This window comes from Ceratotherium simum, chromosome 19 (assembly GCF_057802395.1).
Source record: "Ceratotherium simum simum isolate JZ-2026a chromosome 19, ASM5780239v1, whole genome shotgun sequence".
Lineage (NCBI taxonomy): Eukaryota > Metazoa > Chordata > Mammalia > Perissodactyla > Rhinocerotidae > Ceratotherium > Ceratotherium simum.
Genome location: NC_141918.1, coordinates 35,705,418 through 35,720,278, shown reverse-complemented (window position 1 = coordinate 35,720,278; position 14,861 = coordinate 35,705,418). Strand labels below are relative to the sequence as shown.

The window sequence follows — 14,861 nt, the reverse complement described above, 5'->3', positions numbered from 1 at the left end:
AAAGATATTGAATAATTTTCCATTGGGAGTAGCAAAAAATCTTTATTGCCTGCGATAAGTAGTTTTAAAGTACTTGGAAATACAGTATAAAGGGAAACTCAGCAAAATATATAAATTATCTATTCTGTTATTTTCTTCTTTAGTTTCTATGGTGTCCTAACAGCTTAAAGACTGCTTTAATATAGGAGAGCTGTAGTGCACCAGATTTGTTATGCAGCACACAGTTCATTCTCCAGTGACATAGTACTCATCCTATTAATATGATTGTATTAGTCAGGGTTCTCCAGAGAAACAGAACCTCTGGCTTTCCCATCAATTTTGTGAGATACTATACCCATCCAATTCATTCCTTTTATGCTTATGGTAACCAGAATTGGCAACCAAGACCCTGACTAATGTAATACTCCTGTTCTGGAAGTTTCAAGGGAAGTTACCGTGATATACTTTATAAAGTACTTAGAGAAAGGTGAGACTATTTTGATATATTACAAAGCCTTGATTAATTTTAGAACATAATGACTTGTATACATTTACATCAGTCATCCCATATCTGAAGACAAGTTTCCCTTCTGTTATGAGCTGAATTGTGTCCCCCTCAAATTCATATGTTGAAGAGCCCTAACTCCAGGTCCCCCAGGACCTCTGAATGTGACTGTATTTGGAGATGAGGCCTTTAAAGAGGTGATTGAGTAAAAATTGGGTTTTTAGGGTGGGTCCTAATCCAATAGGACTGGTGTCCTTGTAAGAAGAGGAGATTAGGACACAGCCAACACAAAGGGATGACCAACTAAAGACACAGCGGGAAGGAGGCTATCTGCAAGACAAGGAGAGAGGCCTCAGAAGAAACCAAACCTGCCAACACTTAGATCTGGGACTTCTAGCCTCCAGAATTCTGAGAAAACAAATTTCTATTGTTTAAGCCACCCAGTGTACGGTATTTTGTCATGTGTTCCCTAGCAAGCTAATACACATGTCTTCAAGGATCTTACAATTTTGTAAAGGGAGATAAATATGAATAAATCTAAGAAAAAATTTATATGCTAAGATATAAATTGCATATGGGACGGTGGAGGATAAACATGGAGAGTTAGGGAAGAGGGGTTAGGAAAATGCTATATGAATTTAGATTTGTCTTATTTTTAAGCAAGATCTTTTCTTGAACCTCATATAAATACTGGTTGTTTAAGCTTAAGAAGAAATGAAAATGTATTTGGCTAATTAACCTACCATCACAAATGAAATGCAATAAAGCAACTTACAGTCATGTGCTAAATAACGACATTTCAGTCAACAAAGGACAGCATATCCGATAGTGGTCCCACAAGATTAGTACCAGATAGCCTAGGTATATAGTAGGCTATACCATCTAGGTTTGTGTAAGTACACTCTATGATGCTTGCACAATGACAACAAAATTGCCTAATGACGCATTTCTCAGAATGTATCCCCATTGTTAAGCGATGCATGACTGTATAAAGCTATTGATGGAGAAAAAACCCCAAGCCTTAACATTCTGATTTTAAAGTTTTGCCTGAAAGATGCTTTCTAACCTACTAATATACCAACAAATGTAAACATTTATTATGTCGACAGATAGAATATAAAACTAATATCAAACTATCCTTGCAAAGCAAGATGACCAAATTATGATCCCAGGCCATCGACTGAACATCTCTTGAAGAAAGATTACTACTAGCACAACTAAGACCAGAGTCCACAGTGAAAAGTTTAATGTTTTAGAAAATGTGAGAACTTTATTGTAGAAAAAAGAGTTAGCAGTACCAAAGAATGCAGTTTCTATGATTGTACACACTCAGAAGTTGTTATACTAAGGAAGGTGTCGTAATCTTTTGGGGCACAGCAATGGAAAATTTGGATGAAAAAGAAAACAAGGTTATATGTCAATTATATCTCAAGAAAACTGGAAAAAAGAAAACAAGTTTAGGGGCTGGCCCCGTGGCTGCAGTGGTTAAAGTTTGGCACGCTCCACTTTGGCAGCCCAGGTTTGTGGTTCAGATCCTGGGCGCGGACATACACCACTCACATACAAAAAGTAGAGGAAGATCAGCACAGATGATAGCTCAGGGCCAGTCTTCCTCAGCAAAAAAAAAAAAAAAAGAGTATAGTTCAAAAAGAGAAAGAAGGTGAAAGAGAGGTCAGTTGGCATAATCTAACCTCCATGGCTGCTGAGTAATATCTGTTCAGGGTTATCAGCATTCTCTGTCCATGTTCATATGAAAAAGATATTGAATCTTCAATAATTTGTGATTCTATTCAAGTGCTTTTGATTAATGTCTCAACTTTTTTGTATTAACATTAGCACAAACGGGATAAGAGCATATCAATTATTCTCTGCTAAATACCAATCTGACAGAGTTTTCCAGTTAAACCTATCCAAAGCTAATGTGTAGTTTCTTGGGAATTTTTGCATTTTTCCCCAAAGATCAGGAAGAAGAATCTAGGATTCATCCTGAGTTGGATATAAAATATCTGTGGGTTCCTGGTATAAGGAAAAATCTCTCATTGCCAACAATGCTCTGGCATTATATCGTCACGAACTGGGAAGCATTTGAGATTTTACCCCCTCTTGCAAGCTGATAAGCTAATCTGTTGCAGCTTCATGGATGCTGGCTAAAGTCAGGCGACTCCTGGTTTAGAGACAAAGTACTCACTTTATTGCTCACAGCATAACAAGCAGCATGAGCATCAACATATTTGGGTCAGTTCCTCTTGTCCTGCCAGGAATGTGTAGTGGACCAAGATGACACCTGCACACAGAGTAGGTTGCATTGCAAAAGAGAAACCCAGGAGCACAGGCCCAGACTTTTCGTGTGAGCAGCAAACAAGCCAGTCTCCCTTACCCTGGGGGCGAGCAGTTACTCAACAGTCATGATACATTCACTTTGACCTACACAGTTGTCTGTGTGACTAGCTACAGAAACTGCTCAGTCTCAGGAGACAGATAAGCTTTGCAATCTGGCATTCTCAGCAAGAATGTGCAGGGACACTCAGGGTCACCACAGATCTGTCTTTTCTAACAATCCACCCCACCCGTTCTTGGCAGACTCAAATTTTCACGTGAATGTATGACTCTGTTGACCACTCTGATTAATCTGACTGACAGAGACTTCATTCAATTTGTCTCATATGGCATTTAATGAAGGCACTGTCACCAATAGCCAAGTAGCAGGATGAGGCCAATCTGCAGTACTGACCTCAATCATATCCTCCAGGTTCCTGAAATCCCATAAACCATCGGGGTCTACCTTAGAAAGCCAGTGGCTTTCTCCTGAAGATTTGACCTTTCTACTTGGTCTGAGGTATCGATCCAGGAGAGCTGGATGTATTAGGGATGGTTCAGAATCGGCCATGTAGGGCAATTCTATCATCTATAACAACTCTGGCCAGTGATTTGAGGTGGACCTGACTGCCTTCTAAGTCTCAGTGGTAATACTGATCACTAGCTAAACTCAGGGACAAATTTCTTACCACCTTTTCTAACTGACTGACTCACAACATGAGGATAACCAACCACGGAGTACACATAAATGAGTCAGTTAGCCCTCTGGGGAGTTCTTCCAAGTAACTGAGGGTGGTCCCATTTCAGAGAGATCTCCACTGTCATCTGAGGGCTATGCAATCTATTGGTGGTTCTTTAAACATTTGAAAATCCCTTATGACTACACTTCGGTGTAAGTTACTGTGATCTTGGAAGTGGAGAAATTAACGCCTGGCTTCCACACAAGAAATACAGTCCTGGGAGTGGACAGGGTGCCCCTCGACAGAAAATGTTGATTATAATTTTCGGGGCTCCCTAGTGGGACCAACATAAGTCTGAGAGCACAGGTTGACAGTGCCTCCAACATGGTGAAGAAGTCCCCCCATCTGGAGGAAAGTGATAACAACCAGTACATTGTTCATGCATCTGTCTTTAAACCTACTTTCTGGTATTCAACCTGCAAACCTCTCCCCAATTCCTCCTCATTAACAAGCAATAAAGTGGGGACCATTTAATTCCCAGTTGACCACAGAATCTAATCAGTATATTTGCCACCAATTCCCATGAACTTCTCTTAAATTCTGTTAGTTGGTTGACAAGGCCCTCATCTTTCCTTTTTCGGAAAGCTTTCTCTCTCGGCATCCTAGCCTCATGACCAAAAACTTTGAAGAAATGTGAAGGGTCTGAGATTTTACACTACTTGCAAGCTAACCAGCTAGCCAATCACAGTTTCATAGATACTAGTATAAGACACAAGACTTCCATGTTAAAGACAAAGGATAATTTATTATTCAAAACAGCAGTGACCAAAGTATCAGCATTATTTTTTGTGCTGTTGCCCTGAGCCCCAATTCCTACAGACCAAGAGGAAGAGGGCCAGATGACACCTGCATTTGCAGTGGATCGCCTACAGGAGAGGAACCCTGAATTTAGGGAACCTGAATCTTTTATAACGGGTAGTATGCATGCGTGCCCTTTGCTACAGACAGGGTCATTTTCTCTATCTTCCAAAGCTGTTCCCTGTACAAAGGTCTTTGAATAGATTGTTTGGAACAAAAGGCATTCAGTACCTTGGCTCTCAAGATATTCAGAAACCCATGGAGAGTTGTTTCCTAACAGAAACCTATAGTTTCTTAGTAGAAATTACCAGAAGTCACTAACTTCTAATGCATATTTTGCATGAGTTAGGATGGTACTCAGCTGCATATAACAAAATCCTGACTACAGTGGTTTAACCAATGTGTTTGTTTTGTTTTTTCCCTGCATGTAACCAGAAGTCCAGAGGTAGACAGTCCAGGTCTGGTACAGATATAAATGAGGTCATCAAGGACCCAGGTCCCTATCTTCCTGCTCCACCATCCTTAGCATTTATTTTTTCATCTGATGGTCCCAACATGCATACTCCACCTCCAATTGTACAGTTCTGGTGCTCCGTGGAGAGAAGTGGTTATCAGATTTGAAGGAAAGTCAAAAAAAATTGAGCTAGGAAAGAGGAAGAATTAAGATATATACATAGAGTAGTTAGGAGACAATAGCAAGTAAATTTTCCCAGACACAGTGTGGGTGTAGAGTTTTACTAGAAAATTTGTGCAAGTAAATAGATTGGATCAAAGTAATACCATGTTTTGTGGGTCATGAGCAAAGCATTAACCAATTAACAAGCTAACAGGGGTGACTTGAAGGGTTTAATGTAACTGAGTAACTTAGTACATAAGCTATGATTCAAAAATATATTTTTAATGAAAATGGGCAATTTTAAATTTTATTACACAAATGCACAGTTCAAATAGGACTACAATCTTTCATTGTTTGGTGCTACTGTTCTGATTTATGAGTTACAGCTTGTAGTACTGTGTAAAAATAGGCACCATGCTTCCAGGATCAGAATTCAGCTTGAGACTGTTTTAGTTTGTGACAACACCCCAGTGTTAGTCACTGTACTCTTCTACATTCTGTATTACCCTATGGAATTGCTACCTAGAATTTAACACCTTAGAGCAGAAACAAGCTTATGCGAATAATTCTTTTATAGCAACTAAAAATTAAGCTATCTGCCCCAGTTGATAGCAGGATTTAATTTTTAGCATAGACTGAGGCAATCAGTTTCTAAATAGTCCTATCTCTAAATAATCCATTTATGTTTAACAGATCATTTCATTGAATAATCTCGAAGCACTAAACATCTTCAAGATTGGAAAAATAAATTCCTATAGACAGAGCAGGAACTAAAGAAAAATAGTTTAAAATAAAGACAATCTTCAAGTACTATGAATGAACCACGAATTCTAGAATTTTGTGAATGAACCATGCTCTCAACTTTTCTTCTACTGTATATTGTCTAAAATTCTCTTTTTTCTAATGGTAAAAATGTTTGATAGAGATGAGTTGGAATATAGTAAATGAAGTTTGGAGCTTTGTCAATGGATTTCAATAACTGATTCTACGTTTAGCTCTCATGATCTAAAGCTCATTATATGTGTTTAGGGACATAATTCTCATGGCCTGCTCTTACCACTGGATTAAACTCCTTCTCCAATGCCAGTTTTTAAGGGTAAAATAATTTGCTTCTATTGGCTTAAAATTATTAAATAATAAATAATGTAACAGGTTCTTCAACCATTCAAAATACATGTCTGGGCTCTTCTTATGAATTCAAGGCTAGGTGCTATGGATACAAACAATAATTATTATTACTATTATTATACAGTAATCATAATAATCCTTTCTATTCACATAGATCTTTATTGTTGAATGTTGTATTGTATTGAATTGTATTGTATTGAATATTGAATACTATTGTATTGAATTGTATTGTATTGAATATTGAATACTATTCAGCCATAAAAAAAAGACAAAATTGTGCCATTTGTGACAACATGGATGGGTCCTGAGGGTATTATGCTAAGCAAAACAAGTCAGAGAGAGAAAGACAAATAAGATTTCACTCATATGTGGAAGATAAACAAACACATAGATAAGGAGAACAGATTAGCAGTTACCAGAGGGCAAGGGGGTGGGGGGAGGGCCAAAGGGGTAAAAGGGCACATGAGTATGGTGATGGATAAGAAACTAGACTATTGGTGGGGAACACAATGCAGCCTATACAGAAACTGAAATACAATAATGTACACCTGAAATTTACACAATGTTATAAGCCAATATGACCTCAATAAAAAATTTTTTAAATACTATTCCATATTAATTTTCTTATTTGAGCTACTCAATATTCATATGAGGAATTACTCTCCAAGTAATACAGCCCCATTTTAGAGATGAGGCAATTCAGACAAAAAAAGTTTAAGAGACTTGCCCCAAGTCATAAGCACTGGAGATACAGTTATGTGCAAGACAGACATGGTCCCTCCTCTCCTGAAACTCTATTCTAATGAGAACATTCAGAGAAGTTGTGGGCAACTGTAACATGGTAAGTATTGAGCTAGAGGGGTAGAAGTCGCAACCACCATGTGAGGAGCACAGAAAACAGTCTTGGGGGGAGGGGGTAGAGTCAGGGAAGTTTCCTGAAGTCTCATTTCAGACTTCACTATGTGGGCTCTGAGAAGAACATTAGTTTCTACTAAATTAACTTATTCTGTTCTCAGAAACTAACAAGTTGATTTTAGACTTGATAGAGCAAAACTTTGAAAGTCAGTATTATGTAATTAACTTTACCTCTAACCTAAGTGTAATGTTTCTTACACTGTGATTCCCGTACCAACTGTATCAGGTACCTGGGGTGCTTGTTAAAAATATAGACTTGAGGGAGGAAAAGCTGGGCTACCCTGGAATTACTTTTTCTAAATTTGGGGGGTGGGGGAGGAGGTCCAGGAAAATTCCCGCTTTAAGTAGGAACACCTTGGGAATTTTGACGTCAAACAGCAAAAATAAAGAGGGTATTTTTGGTAGCGTCGCTAAATGGTTCCTGTTTCAATAAGGACTTTTTTTTTTTTTTGATGGGGGTGTGGGAAAATGTGTTATATTTGCGGGAAATTGTAACTGATAGAGGTGGGCTAAAAGTGCTACACTGCAGATTGTCAGCCCCCCACCCCTCACCCGCAAGATGGCTGGTTTACAGTTGGTGCTTGATAAATGTTTGTTGACTTGTTGAACACAGGGACACAGCTATTTATAACTTCCATGAGTTTTGCAAGTCCTTTTTCTTCCCTTTCTGCTCCAATGTCCAGCCAGCATCAGCAGCACAGTGGAGTAGCTAGGGTGTGTGAATTGTCGGGAAAGAATGAATTATTCAAATCCCAGACCATCACCAGTTGAGAGGACTAAATTCCTTAATCTCCCCCATTTATAAAGAAGGAATAGAAATAATACTTACACCCCAGCGTTGCTGGAAGTCTATACTGAGTTACAGGTTATCTACTATAAATAGGTATCAATGAAACATGTTGTAAATGCAAATACTTAGAACCGTGCCTTACACACAAATTGCATTCTCTAAACGCTCATTCAAACCCAGACAGTACACTCTACTTTTTAATCTGTTAACAGGTCCTTCTACCAGGTCAGAACCTCGGAGCAATTATCAGTAAAAAAAAAATCAAAGAACAAATGAATAAACGTGAAAACCAAGGAGACCCGGCACAGGGTCACTGGACTACGGACTAGCCGGCTCATGGCAACCACAAGGGGCTCTAGAGGGGTCTTTCTCCGCCCGGCTCGCGGCACGTGGTCCGCTCGGGCGGGAGCTTCGCGACAGTGGGGGAGGGGAGCGGCGTGCGACGACGCGGAGGGGGTCTCCGCAGCCAAGGCTACGGTTGGGGAGGCGCGGACTGCGCACGCTCGGGATAGGCGCAACCACTGTGTGAAGATCTGGAGGGGGGAGCGTTCACCAGGCTCCATGCTCTCTTTATGTAAATACGGAGCGAAAGCCTGTCCTTTTTTCTCGTTTTACAACCTTACTTGGCACTGCCCTCTGCAAGCTGTTCATCATTGAAGACCTCTTATGCCAAGACTGAGGAGGCCTCTTTCTCTAGTCGTGCCCCTCCCTCCCCCGTGGGGGCCACAGTGGACGCGTCCCACCTCCCCTCGGCCTCCGGAGGTGGTTGGGCTGCCCCCTCCCCCTCCCCAGTGTCGCGAGTTGGCGCCGCTGCCAACCCCCGCTCCGCGCTCTTGGCCCCTCGGCCGGGCGGTACCGAGCCCTCCCGGCGCCCCCTCCTCGCCTCCCACCGGCTCGCCCTTCCCCGCAGGACTGCCACCCGCCCCTCCGCCCCAGCCCTGTTCTCTCCCCGCCGAGCCGCGGCGGCCGCAGCAGCAGCAGCAGGAGGAGGAGCCGGAGCCCGGGGGCGGCGGTGGCCGGGGAGCCCATGGCGTACAGTCAGGGAGGCGGCAAGAAGAAAGTCTGCTACTACTACGATGGTGAGGGGCCGCGCCGGGCCAGGGGGCGGCAGGGCTGGGGCGCCGGGCCTGGGGCCGCCGTCGCGAGTGGGTGCCGGTGCTGAGGGGTGGGGAGGAGGAGGGACCGACGCCTGGCCGCATCTTCACCTGTTCCCGACCCGACGCCGGCCGCGGGAGACCCGCGGCGGTGCGGGCGGCAGCCGGGGGACGCCCCACTCCTCCGTCCTGCCCTTCTCCCTCCGGCGGGTCGGTCTGCCGCTCCGAAGTGGCCGCCTTTGGGACGTGGCCGGCCATCCCTGGCTTCGTGGGTGCGGCGAAGGGGACGGCCCTCGCCGGCTCCTCTCCTGCCCGCCACTCGTGGGAGCGGAGGTTTGGGGGTGCCCTGCTGCGGCCTCTTGCACCCGACCCCTCCCCCGGGTCAAAATACCTACCCCGGCCGAGCCTGCACACAAAGCCCTGCGGCCTCGAGAGCTCCGCCCCTGCAGCCCCTTCTCTCCCCTGCAGCCCCTTCCCTCCCCATCCCTGTGTGCTCCCCTCCCCTCGGTCTGCGGCTGGACCGAGCATCTTCTTTCTCCGCCTCCAGCCTCGCCCCGGACCACTGGACCCGGGTCGGTGCTGGAGAGCAGTTCCCGAGGGTGCAGGCCCCCCTCCGGCCTGGGGCACACTCATACCCCTGTTGGTGCGTGGGCTCCATCCCTCTCCTTTGTTCGCCGGGTTCTTTGAGCGCCACTTTTCTCAGGATTCAAATGAAAAGGCTGCACTTCCTCAATTAAAATCAGGGTTTTCGAGTTTGAGGTAGTCAGTCTTCGCGGGAAACATGACGGTGGTAGGGAAACGTGGAGCTGTTAATGCTGGTGTTGTGGATCCGAGACTCGATGGGTCCCGGCTTGCCTCTGTGAGAGGTGGTTACCACCCATTTCTTTGTTGTTCTTTGTTCGATCAGGAAATACACCCTGCTCTGGAGGTTTAGGAGAGCATGGGCATCTTGCTTGTGAAAGCTGTTTCTAGGTGGTGGGAGTCCTGGTGTAGGAAAACTTTGAGGAGTAGTGCAGAAGTACTAAATAATCAGGTAAGCTTGAGCTCACGGTACAGTAAATTGTAAAAGTCAGATAATTTAATTTTAGGGGTTCTTCTAATTTGGAGTTTGGGCAGTAACATTAAATCTCTGAAACCTGTTTCCTGCGCTAGTCTGAATTATACTAAGCGGAGTAGTAACCTGTTTTACACATTTCATAAATAAATAGGGAATAGTAAATAGTTGGTAAATAGTTCCTAGTAGGTTACTCTCCAAAGAAAGAATTCTAAAATTTAACGAAGCTAGGCTCAAATGACCTGAAAGTCCTATCTGATTTGTCTGAAGCAATATAAATTTTGGAAGCTGTTTGCTACATTCGGTGTACTATAAATCACAAAATCTTAGAAAGGTAAAAAGACCTTAGAGGATTGGGTGAGAATAAATCGGACTTTAATTTGAAAATGGCCATCCCGTATCTCTTCAGTTAGCGAGGATGAATCTTCTAATGCCTGTTTATATAAAATAACCACCTGTGTCATTTGTGGAAAAATCTAAAATCTTAGAGAACGAGTAAGTTGTCTGATATTTGATAGCTAGTACTAAATAGTAACAGCCATATTTTAAAAATATGTTTCGAGAGGACCGTGTATTTGTGTAATACATATTGATTTGAAATTGTGCCATTGTGGAGGGGTGGAGATGGGAGTATGTTTTAATTTTAACATGAATTATTAAAGTTTCTTAAAGTTCATTCTTGGAGAATTCATGCATGTTTTAGGTCACTGGTAAAACTCTTGCTTTGCATTCCCTGATCAAATTGAAAAGTAAACCATGTGTGTAAGTTACTTTTTAAAACTATGTTGTTTCTAAGGTTTAGAGATTTGTTCTTGTCAGGGCTTGAGGTAAAGAAGGCTGGTTTTAAAAATTTCGGGGAGCACGGGACAGATAGAACTGTTTGGTGGTTACCAGGGGCTAGGGGGTTGGGTGGGCACAAGGGGTGGAGGGATGCACTTGTATGGTGACTGACAAGCAATAATGTACAACAAAAATTTCACAATAAAAAATTAAAAAAAAATAGTTTGGGGGTACTGAGGCTCTTCTTGCTGCTGTTGGTTGCTGTTGACAGTGATAGGCTCTGGTGGAGTAAACTGCTTGTACCTTCTTGTCACAGGCTTGAACTGTGGAACCAGGGGGTACACTTAAGTAGCAGTTTTATAAACAGCTGTTTGTTCGTTGGCTCATTTATGATGAGCCTTTGTTGAGGGAATGGGAGCCAACTCTGGTCCCAATGGCGGGATGCAGGCTTGATAGGTAGAGTGGGAATATCTAAGTCTCGTGATTGTGACTTAATCAGTACTTTATAGTCGACCATTCAGCTGCTTCACCTGGTGGCCAGCAACAGGTGTGGAACTGAATGTAGGGAAGTCTCTGGTTGGTTTGTCTTTTGTCCAAGGCTCTTCCTTGACTCATTTTTAGAATAGAATTTGTCGTTGCTTACATTTGAAATATTCTTTGGGTTTTTGTGGGGAGTCTAATAAAATATTCTGCAGAGATTATTAAATTTGATAGGTATCGTTATGCTAATTATTAGTATATGATAGTGTGCTAAGCTCTGCACAATTAATTCCAAAAGCTTTTTTTTTAATTGTGAGGAAAGAGGATACAAGTAAAGCAGCTTCTGCACCAAAGAGTTCTATGACTCGAAGGTATACAACATGGTCTGGATTGGGAGTGGGTAGTATCGGTAGACATAGGGCCTGAATAATCTGCCAGCCTAAATTAACTGGTTTTAACTTGTTGGTAAAGGAAGTAGATGGAAGAAAGATAAGGAGGAAAAGAGTGAAGTAGCAAATTTCTGTAACCATAGGAATCCTACCTTTAGGCTTACTGGGACCATTAGGCACACTCTTGGCAGCAGAGAGAATGTCTAGCAGATATGGAAAGGACTTTTAAAGATATATGTATTTTTCCCTGTAAATTTTAGTCTTCAGTATTATACCCTTTAGATCACTGGAATGCTGGTTCCAAGTGAACCTTCAGGCATTGATGGATGAGGTATCCTTAAACCTTTGAGGGAAAGTCAGAGAAGTTCTTATTTCTCTTATTGTAGCTATTGACTCATGCCTCTTAAGTTTCCAAAAACATATTTCCAAATCTTGGTCATTTTATGTATACTGCAAGATTATCGGTAATCTGTAAAATGATATAGTTAGTCACTGAGATCCCTTCTGGCTTTAAAATGATGTGATTTCTTTACTTAAATGTAATTAGCAAGCCAAGCTGTGTTAGACCCTGATTACGATCCAGTCATGTGCTGCTCTACCATTGACCGCATATACTGCCGTCGTCCCATAAAATTAGTACCATATGGCCTAGGTGTGTAGTAGGCTATATCATCTAGATTTGTGTAAGTACCCTCTATGATGTTTGCACAACGACGAAATCGCCTAAAGAAGCATTTCTCAGAATGTGTCCCTGTCGTTAAGGGATGCATGACTGTAGTCACCTTTTTAATGCTTTATCTAGAAATGTTAACTATACTTTGTTTTGTATTAAGCTTGAGGCCAGTCACATTTAGTGCCTGTTTTACTATGTATACAATATAATAGGGTTGTCTGTATATGTAATTTATGTAATCATATGCATATTGCTCTGTGCTCTATTTTTTCCTCCTCTGATAGGGTGCATCAAAATGTTTGGAGACACGTGGTTCAGAGAAAAGCACTCAACACTACATGAAGATAGAGTATAAAAGTTACCGAGATAGTGCCTCTTAGTGTACTCCTTTTTTACTTTAGCAGATTATAAGAATTCTACTTGGCAGCCAACTATTGACAGATTTTCTTGGACTTTTATTTATGACAGTGGTGCCAGTCTTTTGCTAGATAGCCTTTAATACAACTGTGTGGGTTCTTAGCTATAGTGTAAATCTTTTATTTTCCATAAAATAGGTAATCATTTCTTTGGGGGTAAATCAGATTGCTGAATGAATTTCAGCAGCAGTTCATGGATACCAGTGGTCTTAATTGCACATCATTTAAACACAGTAGAACATAACTCTTAAATAAGACTGAGATTTTCCTATACTTGGATCCTCTTCGCCCAGATATTCTTTACCACGCACTTCCTTCAAGTTTTGCCGTATCAGAGGGGCTTTCCCCTATTACCTTAGTCCCCATTACTGCTTTTCTCCCTATCACTTGTACTGCCTAACTTTGTCTCTCTCCACTAGAATATAAGCTTCATGAGGATATAGAATCCGTTTTACTTATGTCTATACCTACACCATCTAAATAAAAAAATTAAAGATTTTTTGAATTATTGATGAATAAATGATTGATACCTTATATTTTTATAGATAGAACACTTTCATATAACATTCTCTCTAACTCTTAAAGTCACTCTGAGCTACAAACAGGACGAGTGGCATTTTATCTGTTTTACAATGAAAGTACATTTGTATTTGTTTGACTCAGTCTGCCACTTATCCTTTTCCACTTCGACTAGTTTTAATGTCCAAGGAGACGTCAACACCTGGTACTTAAAGATTTTTTTCCCCCTTGGTGACACAAGAGTGGAACCATGTCTCCACTGCTACAAAAGAAGTATTAGTAATTATTTCTTTCACTTAACAAAAACTTCAAATGCTTCTCTTGACAAATCCTTAAAGGAAACAGTTGGAATGGGGAGGGAGGTGGTAATCTCCTAGGGAATGATAATAGCATTGAAACATGAATGAGATCAGATTTAAAAGTTCAAATATAAGAATATTTGTACTAGTTAGTAAGTCTTATCCTGTCCATTTCAACAGCAACTGGCTTATACCTGTTCATGAAGTCAACTCTGGGTTCAGAAATATCAAATGGGCTTAAAGTCCCTGCTGTGTGCCAAGTAGACAAGAGGTTACTTAAGTCCTAAGAAGGAAATAAAAATCTGTTAGATAGTAAGAGAGGGGACCATTGTAGAGTAATCAGACAAGGGAAGGCCTGAAGGAAGAGAATAGGCCAAACTTAAAAGAGTTTTCCTACATGAGAAATTGCAGACTGCCAAGGCCAAGTAGTTACGAAGCACCTGGTGCTCTTAGCAGAAAGGGAGCCAAGAGGAAGATGTGAGGGAACCCTGGGGTACCAGGCTAGGTAGTAAAGGGCCAGAACACACAAGACTTTGTGCTAAGCGATTTGCACTTTATCCAGTAGAAAGCCACTGAAGGTTTTTAAGTAGAGACAACTCTTAGAAGTAGAGAATGGGAAGCAAGAATCAAGTGTATATTGATCCACATAAAATGTAATGGTTGTGGCTGATAAAAATGGACAGCTTTAAGAGGCAATTTGGGAGTAAAACCAATAGAACCAATAGAACTTATTGATGGATTGGAAATGGAGTTGGGACTGGGTGATGGTGGTACAGAATAAAGGATGCAGTTAGGGGACTCAGTCCTGAGAGAAGAGGATTTAGGGCAGCACTCTTGTTCACTGACTTACCCAAGCACCTAGAACAGTGCCTGGCACATGGTAAGCTCTTGATTTGTTGAATGAGTGAATGAACTTGAGAAACCCCTGATATTTAAAGGTTGGCGGAGGAGTGGCTATGGGGTAGGAGTAAAATCCAGGAAAGTGGTATTATGGAAGTCAAGACTGCAAATGTTTCAAGGAGGAGTGGCCGGTGTGTTAAAGCTGCTAGTGGATTGGGTAGTCTGTGGAAGACAAAAATAGTACAGTAGCTTTTTTGTTTTTCCCTTTATTTTTCATATGTGTTATTCATACAAAATTTGAGGCCCTGTTGGTAAAAAATGTAGGTTACTTTGATGGATTAGATAGATAGGCAATTTCTTTTGTTCATTTTCTTTAAATTAAAAAGACTCTAAGGGGGCCAGCCCAGTGGCGTAGTGGTTAAGTTCGTGCACTCCGCTTGAGCGGCCTGGGCTTCACAGGTTTGGATGGCGGGCATGGACCTACACACCGCTCATCAGGCCATGCTCTGGTGGATCCCACATAAAATATA

At 41.8% G+C, this 14,861-nt stretch overlaps 1 protein-coding gene across 3 annotated transcripts in view; it reads left to right on the top strand.

Moving 5' to 3' along the window:
- The first annotated feature begins 8,606 nt into the window (after window positions 1–8,606).
- Window positions 8,607–14,861, top strand: part of HDAC2 (histone deacetylase 2) — a 29,196-nt gene continuing 22,941 nt past the window's right edge. The window contains exon 1 of one of the 3 annotated variants that reach the window (XM_004422234.3): window positions 8,607–8,866. In XM_004422234.3, coding sequence (XP_004422291.1) covers window positions 8,815–8,866 — 52 coding nt within the window. In that variant the 5' untranslated portion in view covers window positions 8,607–8,814. Of the gene's footprint in view, window positions 8,867–9,788; window positions 9,915–14,861 lie in introns of those variants that run through there. The other 2 variants (XM_087444023.1, XM_014781179.2) reach the window with 2 other exon arrangements.